Source organism: Pipra filicauda, unplaced genomic scaffold (genome assembly GCF_003945595.2).
Source record: "Pipra filicauda isolate LSUMZ 115617 unplaced genomic scaffold, ASM394559v2 scaffold196_size3971931_pilon, whole genome shotgun sequence".
Taxonomy (NCBI): domain Eukaryota; kingdom Metazoa; phylum Chordata; class Aves; order Passeriformes; family Pipridae; genus Pipra; species Pipra filicauda.
In genome coordinates, this window is record NW_024104305.1 from 1,795,562 (window position 1) to 1,815,020 (window position 19,459).

At 38.7% G+C, this 19,459-nt stretch overlaps 2 protein-coding genes across 4 annotated transcripts in view; both read right to left on the reverse strand.

Moving 5' to 3' along the window:
- Positions 1 to 3,970: 3,970 nt before the first annotated feature.
- Positions 3,971 to 12,214, reverse strand: MSMO1 (methylsterol monooxygenase 1). The gene is made up of 6 exons (XM_027745744.2): positions 12,121 to 12,214; positions 10,149 to 10,454; positions 9,332 to 9,480; positions 8,333 to 8,459; positions 6,422 to 6,576; positions 3,971 to 4,946 (listed from the first exon to the last, which is right to left on the reverse strand). The coding sequence occupies exons 2-6, from the start codon at positions 10,401 to 10,403 to the stop codon at positions 4,739 to 4,741; spliced, it is 894 nt and encodes a 297-aa protein (XP_027601545.1). The 5' UTR covers positions 10,404 to 10,454; positions 12,121 to 12,214; the 3' UTR covers positions 3,971 to 4,738.
- Positions 12,215 to 13,039: 825 nt separating this feature from the next.
- KLHL2 (kelch like family member 2) overlaps positions 13,040 to 19,459 on the reverse strand; it is a 58,547-nt gene continuing 52,127 nt past the window's right edge. For all 3 annotated transcript variants that reach the window (XM_027745756.2, XM_039380460.1, XM_027745758.2), the window contains 3 exons: positions 15,126 to 15,266; positions 14,807 to 14,950; positions 13,040 to 14,142 (listed from right to left, as the gene is read on the reverse strand). In XM_027745756.2, coding sequence (XP_027601557.1) covers positions 14,114 to 14,142; positions 14,807 to 14,950; positions 15,126 to 15,266 — 314 coding nt within the window. In that variant the 3' untranslated portion in view covers positions 13,040 to 14,113. The remainder of the gene's footprint in view (positions 14,143 to 14,806; positions 14,951 to 15,125; positions 15,267 to 19,459) is intronic.

Sequence of the window (19,459 nt, forward strand, 5' to 3'; positions counted from 1 at the left end):
TGGCTATGGTGCCAAACACTCTCACACAGAGGAACTGCTATGCAGGATCATTGTGAAGGTTCGCAAGACTGGCCGACAGGGTTTTTTCAAAGTGATGGGTCATGATCTTACAGGAGTATTCTTCTGCTCTTCTGTAGGGACTAGTATTTCAAGTCCAAGCATTAATTGATTCTGTAATTACATAAATGTGAATCAAAACTGATTAAAATTTGTGGATGACAAAGAATGGTGAACAGTAAGGATATATAGCAGCTCTGGAATGTGATTTACTTGATAAGTCAAGCACATCTAAATATTTCAGAGGAGTAAACTTCAAATTACACTTAAGAGTAAGAAATATAAAACACATTCATAACAGTCTGGCAACAGTATTTCTAGAAGCATCGAGAGATCACAAAAGATGGATAATGACTATATTTTCCAGAGCAATGCTTAGAAAGAAGGGTAATGGTTAAGAGCAAGGACATGATTATATCACTAAAGTGATGTTAGAAAGAACAACCCGGACACACAGTTCTGGTATCTAGAGCTAAAACAAGACTGTGAAAACTCAGATACAAGCCACAGGAGTGATTTGAGAAACCGAGGAAATGCCTTACTGCGGAGACGATACAATCTGGTCAGATGGCGAAAAATACATCATCATGGCTGGGCTTCGCCAACAAAGATTTGGGGAGGGCTCTACCCACGTTTGTTACAAGTGCGCTGTGGCTAAAAAGGCCAATACGAGACAGGCATGTCTGGTTGCAAAAGGCACAGTAGAAAGACTCCTTAGCTGGTATATTCTGCAAGGCACAATTCTTTCTGCGTTGTCTTTTCTCCTCGAGAGTGATCCTGCGTGCGTTCTCAAAGGCATCAGCAGTGTTATAGATGGTGTGTCTCCAGGCCTCCTGATTGGAGGCCAGATTAGACCAGTTATGTTGATCAATATGGCCAAGGCTGAGATGTTGTTTCATATTGATCAACGTAACTGGTGAAAAATACAATTGAAAAGCAATTTAACTACTGTGTTTATTACTTTCACAGATAGTTTCAATAATGTAGTTTTTCAACAAAAATGAATGTTAAAAATCTAGAAACATATCACGTTTTTCTTTAAGATTATCATAAAACATGCAGCATTTATTAGAAACTGTGAAGAAAACAAATGAAATCATATGATCTGCAAATATAATCATAATACCAATAATTATTAGTGTCTTCTGGCAACCTGTGCTTTAGTGTAAAATAAACTGCCTTCGTTAGTATTTCACATCAGCCACCAGAACCAGTTGATTATTTTGCAATCCTAATCTTAACAATTTATTACACTTTTCAAGTTTCCATGTTTTTTGACATAAACCCCCCAAAATTAATTCATTGCTTTCATAGGACTTACTTATTGCCATATCCAAAGGGACAGTACAAACTGTTATTTCCCATAGATGAGCTTTACTTAAACTAAACTGGACTTTCAGGAAAAGATTATGTGATGGAAAATGTTCCTTCCACACTTATTTGCCTATCTTACCATGTTTAAAATTGTCTCCATGTTAAAGAGGATGAAGGACGACTGATTGTGTAAGATTTTGTTGTGTGTTGTGAAGACCCAAAACTGTTACCCATACGTTGCTCTCATTTTTTTCAGTTGCACAAAAACCTCTTTGTTTTCAGAACTACTTTACTGTCTCTCTCACTAAATATGGGAGAAATCAGTAAAGTCTTATTTAATAAAGGCCTAAAATATCAAAAATGTAATTGCCTAACACAGTTCTTTAAATGCACAAAAGTTACGAAGCAATGAGATAGATCGTTTACTCACCATACATTCAGTAAAAAATACAAGGTTCTACATTTGAAAAGGTGGTGAGCCGGTGGTAAAATGCAGCTCGACCTAGTCCTGCAGCAAAACAAAGTCCGTGGTTTTCAAATGCAAATTCCTGTGTTGAGAGTTCCAGTACACTCTTTTTTTTTAGAAAAAAAAAATTTATAAAGCAGAGCTTACAGAATTCTCTAGGGATTTATTAAAGAAAGAGGATAAAAGGAATTATGTGATCGCACTGTACACTAAGGATGTACATAAAATAACCAAAAAAACTAAAATAGCAACGGCTGTGAGAAAAACATGGATTCAAGTAATGAGCAAAGGTCCAAAAAAACCCCATGCATGCTACCGCAAATGATAATATAACCATTACAATTGCATTGTTTTTTTTAAACCTCTTAAAGAATGGAATATACATTGCCAATCCTATCAAACTTTTAGCACTCCAGTGAGCTTTCCAATAACTGAGACACCAGGCTTTTACAAATACCTTTACTGGAATATTTCAGAAAGTGGTTCATGGGTTTGCATAATTTTGCAACAGTGTGTGTGTAGGCACAAGCCAGTGGGCTGAGAAGCAGTGAATAGAATGATGCACACAGGGAAAATCTGAAGCACTGAAAGCTCCTTGTGCTTTTAGGCTAATGGCTCAGTAAAATAAAGCTAAGTATAGCTGCAGCTGCAGGATGGGAGTGGGAGTTTATGGGTTTCCCTTTCCCCATCCTCGACGTGGGGGAGCCCAGCTCTAGTTCCTTCTCCGTCTGAAGAACCATTTCCGACGTCTTGTGGGACGGGGAAGGGGAACTCCATACACAGGGTTTTTCAGGCCCCGAGCCTGGAGGGGAGAGGTGCCCTCCCCTCCCCCCCCCACCCACGTGGCTCCATGGCAGGCACAGAGACAGCACACCGGGCGTGGAGAGGAGGCAAGAGAGAGTTTATTGTTGGGAAGGGGTTTATAAGGCTTTTAGGAGGGTCAAAGGGGAACCAATCACGAGTTCAGGGTCACACAAAAGAAACCATCAGGTAAGGGGTCAACAGCCAATAGGAAGGGGTTTAACAAAGGACCAATGGGACACCTCAGGACACCTTTCCCAGGACATTGCTGCATGGGAGATAACAGTTGCTGTGGGGGGTGTTGGGAAGAAGAAACACGTGTTTGCAAAGGGACCACAAAGAGCCATTTTAAGACATGTTTAAACAAGTTTCTCATCAGGTATAGTGCTACAGGAGTTGACAAATCAGAGGACAATGGCCATCTTTAAAATCTGATTAAAGAGGTCACTTCCACCATGGAGAGTTCAGGCTGGCAGGGCATATGGATTCAGCAAGTCTTAAGTAGCAGTTCCCGCTAAAAACTGAACAATACAGGGATTTCAGCTTCTGTTCACCTGCCATAGTCAAATATTTTTACTTCTTTTTAGAGAGAAGAAGAACACTGAATTTCAACACTGGGATATAGGTAGAGAAGTAAAAGCTTGTACAAAAGACATGCAGAAGAGGAATCCGAATTACTGCCATATTTCAAGTAACATTTGAGTCATTCCTCATGTCATTAACACTTTGATTTTTGTTAGAAGCCTGATCTCATCTGCACTTTCAGTGGAGTACCTGTTTTGAGTATTATACCAGACTGTGTGTGAAGCAGCATGAAAATTCAGGTGTGGTCTTAAAACACTGTAAAGTTCTCTAAAGGACTTATAGAGTAGATGAAGTGGCATTTGAAGACTAAAGAGCAGCTGATATGACAGTATAAGATCTTTGCAAGGGTTTAAGCCCTTCTCAAATACTTTCACTGTTATTTTCTGTGCAACAGACAAACATTTAAAGTAGATTCAAAAACATTTGACTACTGCTTCTGTTCCGTACAACTCAAGTAGTAGATTTTGAGATTCTGCTTGCCATCAAGCTGTACCTTGAGAAGGCACTCGGCTCAAAAGTTGTTGCTACATTGAGCAGTTACGTATCCAAGTCCTCCAAAGCACAAACCAGCAGAATTTACATGCTCTCCATTTCTTACTGCTCTCTCTGTAAGTAGTTTAACAGACAGAACTGCTGCAAACTGTACTAACAAATAATGCTTCTTCCTTAAAGAGATGAAGAGTAAGATACTATATCCTACATGGGTTTTATCACAGCTTTGTATTAAAAAGCATATGAAAAGTATAATTCATAGATCAAACCAAACCACATTTATTTCATCAGTCACAAGTGCAAATATAGCAACAAGTCAGTTCAGCAAATTACAACACATAGAGAAGAATGTAATGTAAATGCTAAGTACACTGACAGACCAACTTCAAAAGAGCAGCAAAAACCAGTTTATTCAAATAAAAACTTCTATTCTTTTTACCTGTAATCTAAAATAACATCATAAATCTAGATCAGGAATGTCTCTGCTAACTCATGTTTAACCAGATATTCTGTTATAAGCAGTTCACATTATCCAGTGTGCAAAAGACCTGTTCAAGCTTCCTAGTAACAGATGTTTTGGTTTTAAGCAACTTTTATTCAATATTTAAATAATGCAGTGATTATACTAGTTAATATCTCCTGCTATTTCATATTACAAATTTAAGAATATATATTAAAAAAAACTAAGACCAACTTCAGTGTACCTGTACAATTCTACCTGGATCCAAAATGGGTAATATCATAGATAAAATTGATTTTTTTTTTTTAGTCAAAAAAAAAAAAAAAAAAAAAAGAAAAAGATAGACACAAGTCATCTTGGGGTTTTTTTCCATCATCTTTAAATCTGTAGTTAAAATATATGCAGTACTTATGTATAAAATAGAAAACATTCCCATTAGAAAGATACTGCAGTTTAATTAGCTGTTTTCCTCTACAGCTTAGCCAAGGAACAAGATTTATGCTAAACAACCAATGACTATTTTGCTTTACAGAAAAGCAAAAGTTGATTTTTACACTGGAAATTTAGTTAGCCTTCTTCTTTGTTATGAATTGTTTCTTCTTCTCTTTTTCTTGATAGGCAATGAATTGAGAGTCTGTACCAAAGATTCTGTCCCACCACGTGAAGGTTGAAGCATAGTTGCCAATAAAGTTCATGTGATGGAAATCATGAAAACGGGCCCCAGCGTAGAAAGGCACCAAATGAAGAGGGTTCAGCGGAACATCATAACCACTACAGGGGGGAGAAAAAAAAGAAAAGCAGCTATGGTAAGGATTTTCCCAAGACATAGACAAAATATAGACACTAACTTGTAATTTTTATAAAATAAAAATGTTTTTTTGGTATTCTAAAGCCCTGAGGTAATCACTGTGATATTGGCTCAGTATGAAAAAAAGATTCCTCCAACCCTAGCCAAATGATTCTGTAAACTATCACACAATGGCTTTGGCACTTGCTTTTCAGCTCAATTTACTAGGCAATACAAAAAAATTTAAGCAATTAACCTAAAAAAATCACAGTGGCTGACTTCCCACCGGCTTAGCAGTTTTAACTAAGAGTGACACCGAGAAGGAGGAACAAAAAGTAACACTATCTTTTAGTGACAAGCTACGGACATCAGCTCAGCAGCTCATCAGAGAGCACCTCAAATCAACTACAGTTATGCCTACTCTTATTTTCAGCTTACTGCAAGTTCTTCAAATATTTAAAATTCAAATATACAGCTAAAGTAAAATTAAAGCAGAACAGTTTAGAAGGATTTCAACTCTTTTGCTTAGCAGTACTGGAAAGCAACCTACTACCACCTAGTGGGGAGAGCACAAGGTATTTGTCATTTTAGTTCATTGTCCACAGGAGGTGTTTGTAACAATTACCAGAGGAAATTAATGTTTCACATCTCCTGCTTTATGTCTCAACATATACTTTGATAATTCTACAAGCAATATATAACTAAACAAGCAATGCTTTATATGATGCGTGTACTAGTAGTTCGTGTTCCACTAAAACACTTGACACTCAATTTGCAATAAGACACTATATGCTTCATAATATATTTACAAATACAAGGTCAAGTGTTAATACTAGCATTTCAAAAATGAACTCTTAGTGACCCCTTCCTTTTGAACATAGGAAAGAAAGCTCATTCATTTGTAGATGAACTAAACTAAGCCTAGTGGGATTTACCCTAGCATTTTGGAGCCAAATTTGAAGTAAGTCAGTTTTACTACAGAGACATGTCCTTTTTATCTACAATAAATAAACAAATAAACAGAAGAAATTTATGCATTTATTTTAAAGAGAATCAGTGGTCATATAGCATAAAGTTTCTCTTGCCCAAGAAAATAGTCTGACAAAATATTAAACAGAGAGAACTCTTGGCTGGAATATCACTTTATGTAATTGATTTTTGGTGTTCTAATGTGCATAAGATCACTTGAGATAGACATACGAGGCACCTAGCTTCTCAAACCCTCTTTGAGATGCTCTAGCTGATAGTCCACACCCTTTTAATCAGCAAAACCTGCTGTTAACGCTACCTCAAAACAGAAAACAGTGATTACTGTTCAGGTTGTGTCATTCTTTGTAAGACACATAAAGGCATTTCAGTGCAAAATAAACAGTACATCTCAGTGAAAGAGACAGGTAAGTTTGAGACAGACTCAGGGACAAGAGAAAAAGCAATCATTAAGAAGCAATGAGCATTTCACCTGTGTACATCAATGGTTTCCATCAAGCGACATATCACCCATGCCCACAGAAGAACCACATGGTTACAGAAAACAACAATTCCAATAAAAAAGCCAGCTCCAAGGATAAGTGTTTCCAGAGGATGAGCATATTCCGCTTGCATTCCAAACGGAGACTAGAAAGAGAGAACATACAGAAACAGTCACCATTTTCAACTTTATATACCCCCAAATCAGAATCACCATTTTTTGACACTCTCCCCTTCCCACTACTGCACAAGACTACAATAGGACACATGGAATGATGTCGTGGGCAAAGAAAATGGTATGACTGAGTAAAGGCCGTAACACATGTACTCAGCTCTTCATAGGGAAAACAGTATTCCAAGGTCAGAAGGATTATCATTCCATTAGTAATTCCACACACTTCACTACTAGTTGAAAAGTTGAAAACTTTTATTTAGGCTTACCATTACCCCAGGTCAAAGCGTTATTTCAGGAATATTAAAGTGTTTGGCAAGCTCCTATCAGTTTTGCTATACATCCAGTCTTGGAAGCAGAAGAAAGAAGGAAGCCAAAATATTCTCAGAAGCAGGACTCATTTAGAAATTTATTATAAAAATTAAAAATCCCTCACCTTTGATCATTTTTTTTAAATAAATTCATATCACTCAAATGTTATTTTGAGATTGATATAAAACATTTTCTCTCCTTTACATATATATATGTATATACATACAGACACCAGTCATTCCTACATTTGATTTACCAAAAAAAGACACTCCACAGAATTTTCAAAAGTAGAACACAGAGAACAATTTAAAAAAAATTAACCTAATGCTGAAGGTTATAAATAAAATAATCAGAAAAAAAATAAAGTCCACTTTGTCTTAAGGGATCTTTTAAAATCACCCCTTTTTACTGTCAAGAAAAGTTTTTAGTGAAACAGCCATTAGCCAACAGATCACTTCTGTGAGAACTGCTAACCTCTCTCAAGAATAATGGCCAAAAGCTGCTCCAGCTAGAGACCTGAGGGGCTGCCAAGAGCAAGAGGAATAGAGCAACTGCTGCAGCAGATGTCTGTACATACGCATGCATCCATCAATACCAAGCTCCTCTATTACTGGCAGCATGTATAAACCATCCCTGACCCAGCAGCTTGCAGTTTACTTTGGCACAGTATAGGTTATACACTGAAACACAGCAGTGCACAAACGCAGTAGCACTGACCCCTGTGATCCAGAGGCAGTGCCATCCAAACAAACACAGGATATTAACTGTAAGGTGCAGGTACTGCTGACCCTACCTGTCTCACAACAGTGTCTCCTCCAGCCAAGCGTGGCTCATTACCTGGTGCTCAATGCCAGCTCCAACACCACTAAATTGCAGAACCACCCAAAATCTCTGTGCTACACTGTGCTCTTGATGCAGTATTGCACCAAGGGCTATATTGCTCCGGAGGCCCACACCCGAAGTACAATCCTTCCCTGAATCACACGTATGACACACACGCCCAGGTTGTGCAAGAGCTGCCTGTCTGATCATGTGCTGGGGATTCATATGCTCTAGATAACAGCACAGGTGGTAGGAACTGACAAACCACCAAACCCAGAAACTTACTACTTTCCTTCTCCTGACAATGAGACCCACATGTACACTTTTAAAAGGCTTCTTCACCTTGCTCAACAGATATGATCAAACTTCAGCAAGAATGTGATCTTTCATTCCCATGAAATGAAATAAAATTACTGGAAATGTTTTCAGAAACAAAATGGATGACTGTTCTTGACAAAGAAGTCAAGAAAAGACATATATCCAGCTGTCAGAGGGATGCAAATTTCTTAGGTCTTCCAAATAACATGTTTAAATAGGTTGCATGAAACATACACCATAAACTATTATTAAAGAAAAAAAAAATCAAGGAATACATACAACAAATTCATGGTGAACCTTATGGATATACTTGTAAATTCTCTTGTGATGCAGCAATCTATGCAGGAAATAGTGCCAGGCATCCTCAATCACTGCACATCCAAAACACTGGGCAACCAGAACATACCTTTAAAAACAGAAAAGCTATTATCTATAGAATACTCTAGCAGATGCACAATCCTGGAAAAGAAAATCCTAGTTTATATGCTAATAATGGTCAGAAATGGTTATACCTTTTACTGACTGAACAAGAGCGCACTGACACTACTTTAACATGCTAAAAATACCAATTATGAGGTAGAAAGGCTATTGTGCTTATCAACTCATCTGTTGATACGCTGAAGTGAGTTAGCACACAGTGTAACGAGCTGTCATTTCAATATTACACATGCAGTCTATAGTCTAAACACAGACTGTGTGAGACCTTGATATAAAAATACAGAGCTGCATCAGCTCTCTAAACCAAGAACAAATGGCTTTCCAAGAAAGATGACCTTGTGTGGTAAAGAACCAATATCAAGGTGCAGAGTGGGGGAGTAGGGGGCACTAATAGGTAATTCAGTTTTATTTAAAAGTGTATCAGTTTAGCGCAAGAAAAGAAGACTGTGAAGCAGGTGGTACATTCTCTCCTCTGAGGAACATCCTACTGCTATGATATAAAATAAGTGAAGGAAAGAAACACCTAGAAGAAATAAAAAAAATTGGATAAATAAAACCCCCAGAAGTCCAACATTTAAACCACACCACCATGAATCTTGCTTCACTTCCATAAACTCCTCCTAATTCCCCTTCTTCTGAGGATTAGAACAATTTGGGGCCATTTTAAAAAAAAAATCTAGAAAATTCTAATTATCTCTTATAGCAGTTAATCATCAACAGAAGCTTGACTAACACACAGTTTACGTTGCCAAGAAATTATTGTGTATTAGACATTAATTGTAATATTCTGCCTCCAACTGTATGTAACTCAGGACTACCATATCAGAAAAATCTACGTACCATCTAGGCATCTCTTCCCACTCATATGGGATGTTAAAATACTCTGTGAAGTAATAGGTACCACAAATCAGAGGAAGCTGAATGAAGAAGTGATTGAAGATGAGTGTTTTGAAACACTTCCACTGTTTTTCCCAAGTTTCTGGTTTATCCTAAAAAGAAGCAAAAGGAATCACTTGTGTTACATGTTTTTATTACACATAACTAAAGTGCTGCAAAAAATTCCCTTGGAGTCAGTTTCATTTCACCTTGGAAGACAGACAGTACCTCTTCCAACAATGCAAATTAAGTTGGGCAACACAAATGACAAAGGACTAGATTCAGTTTCATCAAAATCTCTCATTTTTCTAAGGTAGTGTTTTAATATAAGTTGTTTTTACCAGTCACCCCAAACTGTTTTTGTTATTTCAGTGTTTAGAGTTAGCAGGAACACTTCATACTCAACAGTTTAACACAATCCAAGTTTGCTTTTCTTCTTCACACCACAGAATGCATTTCCATTGCTAAAATAATACAAAGAGAAGCTGAAGAATAAATAAATGGTCTTGAAAACATCAGTTTTTTGCAGGAGACATTTTACTAACCCCTGTAATAATTTCAGAAGTTGGTGTTATTAATTTCCAATTCAGATTACAATGAACTGGGAGAAAACCTTTAGATACTCGTACACACTGTTATTTTACTCTGTCATTTTCAGGATGACCAAGTGACAGATAAAATGGGGCCATATACATTGGAAACTAGGATATTGCACTTATATGCTCTACTTGATGTGTTCGAAGACAAATCAGGAAGTGTATAGTTCACAACTTTTTCTTACCTGCTGAATTTTATACTTTTGCATGTACGGTATAAACTGAAAGACAAATCCAGGTACACAGAGCAAAAAGTATGAAACTTCATGAACTATAAGTGATCCCCAAGTTGCAATCTGGAACTTCGTGTAGTTATCCAGCATGTAATTCCAGGCATTTTTAAATGGTTGCTGCAGGGGATTGTCAGGCAAGAAAGAGTCTATATATTCCACTGCCAGATAAGCAGAGTTCAAGATATTAACACTGTCGTTCATTGCCATCGTTCAAGCATAAAACATCACAATTACAGATCTTCTATAGTTGTAAGTAACCTGCAATTTAGATAAAAAATTACCAGCAGTTAATCTTCAGAGAAAAAAACACTACCTGTCATAGCTGTTCCATAGTTCTAAAGTAAAAACTGGGAAGTGAGGGGAAATATAGATTCTCTTTCTATGTAATAGTCTGAAAGTACAAGGCTTTAGGTTGGTTTGAGAGACAATTGGCTCAAGTTTTGACGTTATGTCAAGGGAGCAAAAGGATAAAGAAGTATTAATTATTAGTCAAATTTATTTCAATGTTTTTGTGGGATAATTGTATTCTATACTAAAAGAGCAGATAAAGGTTCACATGAGATTTAATAGATGAATTAACTGTGATCTCTTGATTATCCAGTCCCATTCTTCTCATAGCTGTGAGACAAAATCCATGCAAATTACATTAACACTCAAACTGGCTTGAGGCAATTCACCTTTCTCTAAGTAATGGACTTCCATCACAGCTCCCAAAAGCATAGAGATGCATTCCTGCAGGTGCCCTGAACATGTGCCATTTTCACAGACTAGGCTGCTTGTTGGTTTGGGTTGGAAGGGACCTTTAAAAGTTATTTGTAGCCCAACCCTCTTGGGATGGGCAGGGACATTTTTCACTAGATCAGGTTGCTTAAAGCCCCATCCAGCCTGGCATTCAAACACTTCCAGGAATGGGGCATCCACAACTTCTTTTGGCAACTTGTTCTAGTGCCTCAGCACTCTCATTGTGAAAAATGTCAACCTTATGCTCAACTTAAACCTAATCATTTTTAGTTTAAAATCGTTGCCCTGTGCCCTGTTGCTACAACCCTTGGCAAAAAGCTCCCTTTGTGTACCAAAAGGCTACACTACAGTGTCCCTGGAGCCTCCTCTTCTCCAGGTTGCTCAACCCCAACTCTCTCAGCCTCTCCCCATAGGTGATGTCTCCTCTGACCATTTTCGGGGCCCTCCTCTGGACCACCTCTAACAGATCCATCTTCCAGTCTCAAACATCCTTGCAACTCACAGGACATGGGTCAGTCCCCAGCTGTCAGGCTTAGCCTGGGTCCAGTATAAATCAGAGAATCAATTAGGCTGGAAAAGACCTCTGAGATTATCGAGTCCAACCTATGATCAAACACTTCCTTGTCAACTAGACCACGGCACTGAGTGCCGCATCCGGTCTTTCCTTAAACAGCCCCAGGGACGGTGACTCCACCACCTCCCTGGGCAGCCCATTCCAATGTCTAATCACCCCAACATACCGAGTAACATACTACGCCAGCATCCAGAAACATTATTAATTTTTTTGTTTCTCAGCAACAGCATCACGATGCTGCCATGTCTTACTACCAGCAGAAGCATTCCAGCAGAGGCCAAGGCAGCTCGCAACCCGAGCTCCTGAGCCGGCGGCAACCACGGCAATGTACTCCCTCCCCCCGACCCCCGTACAAGCCCCCTGCCAGCCGAGGGTCCAGCGACCAGGCCGCACCGGGACCAGGCTCGTCCGTCCCGCCGCGCCCTGCGAGGGAGCGGACAGACGCGGGCACACGCCTCCAAGCGCGCGGAGCGCCGAGGGGAGACGCCCGCCCGGCGGCACCCGCGTTCAGCCGGGGGCGACCCCGGCAGGAGCTGCGCAGCCCGCCTGGCCCCCCCCCCCCGTCCCCCTGGGCCGAGCAGAGCCGCGCCCGCCGCACTCGCTTCTCACCTGGTGACGGTGACGGCTGCGGCAGCACCGGCGGCAGCAGCGCCCTGAGAGCAATAACACCCGCCGGGCCCGCCCGCTCCCCGGCCGCGCCCGCCCATTGGCCGGGCGGCACCGCCCGGCGCGTCGCCCATTGGTCGGCTGGGGGCGGCGGCGCAGGGTCAGGCGGGCGGGGGGCGGGTCCAGAGCTGCGGCTCCCGCGCCGCGATTGGCTGGAGGGGTGGAGTGAGGATAGTGAGACCGCGGCGCGCGGCCAATGGGGCGGGGGCAGGCGGGTGACGCACACGACGCGATGGGGCGGTCCCGCCGGTGGCGGAAGCGGCCCTGAGGTGGAGCCGCGGGACTGGGGGAGGCGGCGGCCGCGACCCGCTGCCCACCGGCTCCCGGCGCTGCGCTTAAAGCGCTCGCCTGCAGGAGCGGCGTGGGTGCGGCCGGACGCATTGTCATCCCTCCAGGTTCGTGCGCCCGCTTCCTGCTCCAGCGCTGATGAGAACAGTGAGGTACCAAGGCGACGGTGTCGTCATGGTAGCAACGGCCCCGAGCGCCCCATTCCCCGAGGTTGTGTCATTCGGGTAAAATCCTACAGTTCAAACATGAGGTTTCCAGTCCAATCCCGCACCGCGCCGCAGCCAGCACAGCACAAGGCAGTCACACACCTCGCTGAAGCGCCTTCGTGCCTCTCAGCCCTTTCACCCGTGTCACAGCTCAAACGCTTTCACGGGGACTGAGCGGTGGCCGGACAACCAAAGCTTTCAGAAACAGGCCTGCACCAAACCAATGATGTTGACATGACTGCTTCCTAAACCCTTTTTTTTTTTTGCATTCAAATCTTTAGAACACTAGCCCCCCCCTCCAACCCCCAATTTTTTTTTCCCTCTGATGTCAGGACTTGTATCGAGAAACACAAGTTTTAAGCGACCTGTTGGCATTAGGAAACAATGTACAAACTTTTATTTGAAGAAAATGTCCCAAATATGACAGTAACTTTGGTCATGTTAAAAGGAGGCCATCCAAGAACAAATAAAAATGAGCTGCTTTACAAGCATGGCCACATACAGTATATTCAGATACTGGCTAATAGAAGCTGAGGTTACACGCATAAATAGGCCTTAGTACCATGCAAGTTCAACGCAATTGCATACATTCACTATAAATTTTCAGTTATTCTCATGCCAAATCACCTTTTGGTTAAAAAGGTAAAAAAGAAGTAACATCTAAATGTGACCAAAATTGAACAGGAAAAAGATTAAGTACAGACAACATTTTTATTAGAAAGATCTTGAAATTACACCTGTTCAGGAAGTGTTATACCATCTCTGATCTCCTTCAGTGGGAATTAGTAGTGTTAAGCATTGTTACATATCAAAAAATACAGCTCTGTTTTACAACATAGTACTGACATATTCAAAGTACTGTGCCAAATTATAAATAGTAAAATCAGGTTTTGAAGAGTTTCAATGGAGAGCAACAAACATATGCACATAGTATAGTTAGGTAACAAAAGTTTTATAAAAGGAAACAAATTTACCCCATGCCAGCTTGAATTACTGAGGTGGGATTTAATACCTACTATGAAGACTGACAGTTCATTTCCTTAAATATATTTATTAGTCTCTGGAAAAAATAAGACAAAAATTTACTTTCACCAGAATACACACCGTTCTTCACTGACAATCCGTTTCTCAGTCATGACTGACATAAGTCGGTCCTTATGAAAGGTGGCTTTTTTTTTTTTGAAGATCTTGCAATTAAAAAAATGGTCCACTAGACTTCAAAAATTCAATCAGCTTCTGCTCAGCTGCAGAATAATCCTACGCATTGCTTCTACCTAGAGTAATCTTCATCATCTGTCATCTGTAATTGTAGACAGTCACATCTTCCACTGTGACTCAAGGTGCAGCTACAAGTAGAGAAGTGCTTAGATACTCAGTCACTTCAAATACACTTGCTGAAGACTGCTCCTAGTGCATAATCAAGTTGAAAATCCCATTACTGATCATAATGGTTTGTCAATAACTGTAACACCTAGAGTGGAGTGAAAAAGGTATAAATCTTTAGGTAGTATTTTTTTTAATCATGAAAATATATATACATATGTACCTATAATTTTAATATAATATGTTGCAATTAGCATTTAGCTGTACACCAGCATCAATGTACATATTTCCCCCTAATATATCTCTGACACAAAGCTGTCTGAATCAGTGCAAAATTCTGAAAGTTTCTGTGACTTGAAAAAACTTGCCATTAATCAAGTTTAATTTATTTTTGTCATCAGTGAGATATATCCTTAACATTCACTTAGATAACTCAGTTGAGAAATTGCAATTATTGAAGGAAAAGATTCCTGAAACAGCTCGTTTTCTAAATACTAAATCCGAAAGAACTTCCGAATTGGACCCCTAGATCGAGACAAATTTCTTGTTAAAAGAACTGATCATAACAGAATCATCTTTCTGTCTCACCACCTTTGTGCTAAATCCCTTGAGTACAGTTTAATACCTTTTTTTTTTCTTGCAGTGGATAATTGTTTGAAGTCACCATTCAAAATATGGCTTCAAAAGATTCTTCCTATCCATTTTAGTATCTTAGGTTTTACCTTAGACAAGACTGTTTGGATGCTTTGCTGAATTTCTTGTCCTAGCTGTTATACTGTAAAAAGTCTATTAAAAATATCTATATGCATTACCTGCATAGCTCCTTCCTGTACTCATACAGGATGACACAACTGTCCATTTATCAGTTGTTGGATTATAATACTCCACTGTTGATAAATTACAGGAACCATCATCTCCTCCAACTACATACAACAGACCATTTACAGCACAAACACCTAAAAAAGGACAGGAAACCAGTATGAAAAATAGCAATGGACTTCTTCACCCCCCAAAAAGCACAGGTTTTATTCTGCCACATCATGAAAGCAGCAGAAATCCAGGAACATTGACATCCAGTGCCATTCACACCAAATGACATTAGCAAAATTTTAAAGTCATTGTTGCACATACCTGCATTCCTTCTGCACATGTTCATGTCTGCGACCTGCTTCCACGTACTGGCAATGGGGTCAAACACTTCAACACTTTTTCTTACCAAAGGACCATCATGACCACCTACTGCATACAATAAATTGTTTAACACACCGACACCTGCAAACATATGAAAATACACAGAATTAACCAGAGAATAGTTTGAATGATACAAAAGAGAAACAACAAATATGTCCACTAACATAGACCCATCATTAAGTCAATGCTAGAAACTCTTTCAGAAAACATTTGGGTCAGGATGCATTAAAGCAAAGAGACAGTAACTATAGCAGGACACCGATAAATATAATATAGCAGGACACTGATAAAGTGCCTTGCATGCCCATCTACCATATTGCACCATACAAAGACCAGAGCTGTTCTGCAACGGAAGTTTTAGAAAATTTTGGACAAAAAATGATGTGCAGGAAAATGAGGATTGTTGAAATTTAGGACTAATTAGAAGTGACAGTAAATGAGACAGTGTGCTCAGCCAGCATAACGGAAATCTGACAAGATGATAAAGTGTAAGTGAATTTTTAGAAAGTAAAAACTGTGCAGTACAGAGGATAAAAGCTGAATGGATAGACATTATACAACAGGGATGTTTCCACTGAAGTGTTGGAATAGCTTGTAAACATATATACAAAACAGAAGGAAACAGTTAAGAGTGAATACCTTCTCTGGGATTTGAAGGAGAATACCAAGCATCTTTGAAACAAACTTCAGTTATCAAAATATCCAAAAGGATATCAAAGCATGTCCTTTAATCCTAAGGTCTCCTTTACTTTACAACAGAAGTTCATAAATCTGTGGGCTTGGAACGAAGGAGTGAATAAAGCTAGTTCTATCTACTTGCTAATTGGGCTGCACATACTGAAAAGATGGTAATGGGGGAAGCAGAAAGAAAGGCCTGTTTATTTATTCCTCATTTTATAATGCATTATTAGAACCCAAAAATAATGAATTTAAGAAATGTAGAGGGGTTTTGGATTAAAACTTTTGTGTGATGGACCATAAAGACAACCAAATGGCAGCACTATGGAAATATATTGGAAAATCTAATATATGTCACATTGGAGATTATGAAACTCAAAGCTGAGATACAGATTTGCAAATACAGTTCATAAAGGATTCCATGGAAAGGGCACAGCTTAAAAATCTTTTTTTAAAGGGAAATAACAAATATGAATGCACAAGATCAGTTAAGTCCTTTGGAGGAAAAAAAATACTCCTTCAAAAAAATAAATAAAAGAGAACCCTGAGACCTTAATAACCAGCTGAAGTATCTTTGAAAACATATCACTAATATTGTATATAACAGCCATTCCTATATGGGGAGAGAAACAACTCCTGCTGAAATGCCTAAATTTTCTTATTAAAAAGATTGATTTTAATAATTAAAGGAAGAGAGAAAGGAAACATGGAAGTTAACTGGTAATGTAAATCTGAAAAATAGCTTTTTGATAGGACACTTTTATAAATCATCCTATCTAATACTTTATCAGTGATACTCACTACTAACATTTCCCCATATCCTTTCCAGTTCATTTAATTCCTCTTTTATTGCTATTATTTCCAGCTGTCATGTCACAGTATAGTACGACAACTTTTCTTTCTCCCACTCTGATCACACATTATTAGACAGGATAATACAACACTCAGCTTTTGTAGAATCAAACATTACAGAGCTAGAAGGAGGGCTACGATTTTCAGTTTAAATATGTGATGTGATATAAATCCCCCCACCCATGCTTTTGATGTAGTTACCAACCTTCCTATTCAGTGTGTAGAATATTCCCTCTGCCGCATTGCCTTTTTTTTTTCATAGTTCCTTATTTTTAATAATGTCCTCCACTCCTCCTTGGTGCTTCATTTTCCCTTAATCCCACACCCAGTTTCCAGGTCCTACCTTATTTCTTGCTTCCGTCTGTATCCTCTTGTTGCCGTCTTCTGAGTTCTCCTTTCTTTGTTACATTTCTTTCCTGCCCATTTTTCAGGACCCTGTCTTATATCTCTCAGCCCTCCCAAATGGCCTATATCTGGATCTGAAGTTCCTCATCCCAATATGTTGCTGGAAACAGATCTGTCCCCATATTGATCAACTGAGAAGCAGTTGGTACTAAAGAAGAGTAACTGAGGGTTAACCTCTGAAAAGTTGCTTTTGAATGAAGCTGAAGCAGTAGGAACAGAAGAGATGAGCTTAAGTTCCTTGAGATGACCAGAGATGCAAAACTTGAACACAGGAACAAAATTCTTTTTAGTTAGTACCCATAACACCATCAGCACTGATCACCAGTTGAGACAGTTCTGGTGGGTTTGGATATTTGGCCTTTACAGCCAAGCCAAATCAACAGTCACGATTTTCACATTACCACCCACTCCTCTGCCACACAAAAATATAATTTTCCATATATTTAACAGAGTGGCACAGAAGAATGTTCATTACTTTACTCCGTTATATGAATCTGAAATAACTGACTATATTTACTTTTCCTTTCCATTTTTTTTTTTTTTAATCAGAGGACAAGGTAAAAGGCAGAAGAGAGCTGAGTAAGCAAACACAGTCCTGAACTCAGGGACAAGGGAAGAGAGGAGAGGGACAGAAAGATCCCAGTAGTCAGTGTATCTAAAGAACTAAAAATTTCAGAGTTGTAGAAGAAATTCAACATTAAAAAAAATTCTGAAAATATCTACTGTATAAATAGGCTACAAGCACAATAACAGTTTGCAAAAACAGAATATCAAAAAATAAACCCCAAATGCTGAAACAAAATGTGTGTGCGGGCAGACTGCAAAATGAAGCTTTGTCACAACACACCAACACTCTTTGTCTTTATAATGATACTTGTAATTTGCCCATTTTATAAAAATATTTTCCTCAAAAATTGCCAATATTACACAGGAGTATTTAACAATACCCTTACTGCAACTCTGTCCAGTTTTAAATCTAGATTTACTTCCAAGATGCACAGACGGAGTTACTAGAAGTTTCACAAGACAACTATGTTTTCTTGAGGTACAATATATCATGTTTCCTTCATTAACATCATAGTTTTAGTTTAGAAACACAATCAAAACATGACTTCTAGTAATAAGAGAGATCAACTTGCTGATTTTGTAAGGCTTTAATGGAAGTAACACAAACTATCTTAATTTTAGTAATGAATTTAATATTTTGATAGATTTCTTTTGAAATTATTTAAACTTAATTTAGACGTTATACAGATAAAAACTGTTCAGAGTTAACAAAGAATAATGAAAGGCAAGATGAAAAGTTGGGATAACTACTAATCATCTACTGAGCATACTAGAAGTCCATCCAGATTTATTTGTAGCAATAGCTCTTCCAATTATGAAGCACATTAATGCAATCACCAGTAGATACTTGAAGGGTGTTGCTAAAAACCGCCTTTGAGTACTTGGCAAAAAAAGTGATTTAAACTATTAAAAAAATTAATGCAGAAAATAATATCATGGAATTTGACTTGAAAAAGTCCTTGGGAATGCATCTAGAGAAATAAAATAACTTCTGCGAGTTGAAAAAACCTGAAATACCAAAAGACAAATAGAGGACAGTGAACAGTAAATGAGATTCAAGTCCATAATATAAATAGATAATGAAAATGCTAAAGTCAATTTGGAGCTGTGGAAGCATCATTTCATTAAACAAAAGTGTAATACCACAGGCACTTTTGATGTCTTTAAAGAGAAATATACATACCCAGAATCACAAGAAGTAAAAAAAATCCATAAAAAATAAAGAAGGGATTTTTAAGGTTATACAGAAATAAATGGATATACTTAGGCTAAACAATAAGGAAGGATAACATGTAGTAGGCTGTACATGTACAGAGGATGTAAACACCAGGTGATGAGAACTACTGAAGGTGAAATAAAGGGTACGTAAGTGGAAGTAATAGGATGGAATCAGTAATACAAACTTAAGAATGAAGAAGGACAAAATTTCCTGAAGTGAATCAGAATGCAGAACAAGTCCTCCAAAGAGGTGGGAACCTAGTCACAGTTCACATGTAAAGTCAACCTGAAAAATCAGCCCTACACTGGCAAAGAGGTATCTTTGAAGAAAAGACATTTTTTCATCCTAGAAGTATAGATTTTGATACTTCAGTATTTAGGCGACAGTGATTGTTACAATCCATGAGTATTAGTCTGTATGTTAAAAAACATCAGAAGTCATGGAAAGAGGAGGAATATGAAAGTATGAAAAAGCAAAGAGAAATATTTACTATTAACAGACTGAATCTTACTCTGTAGGACAGTTTTGTTTTTATAACCTGTTTTATATCAGC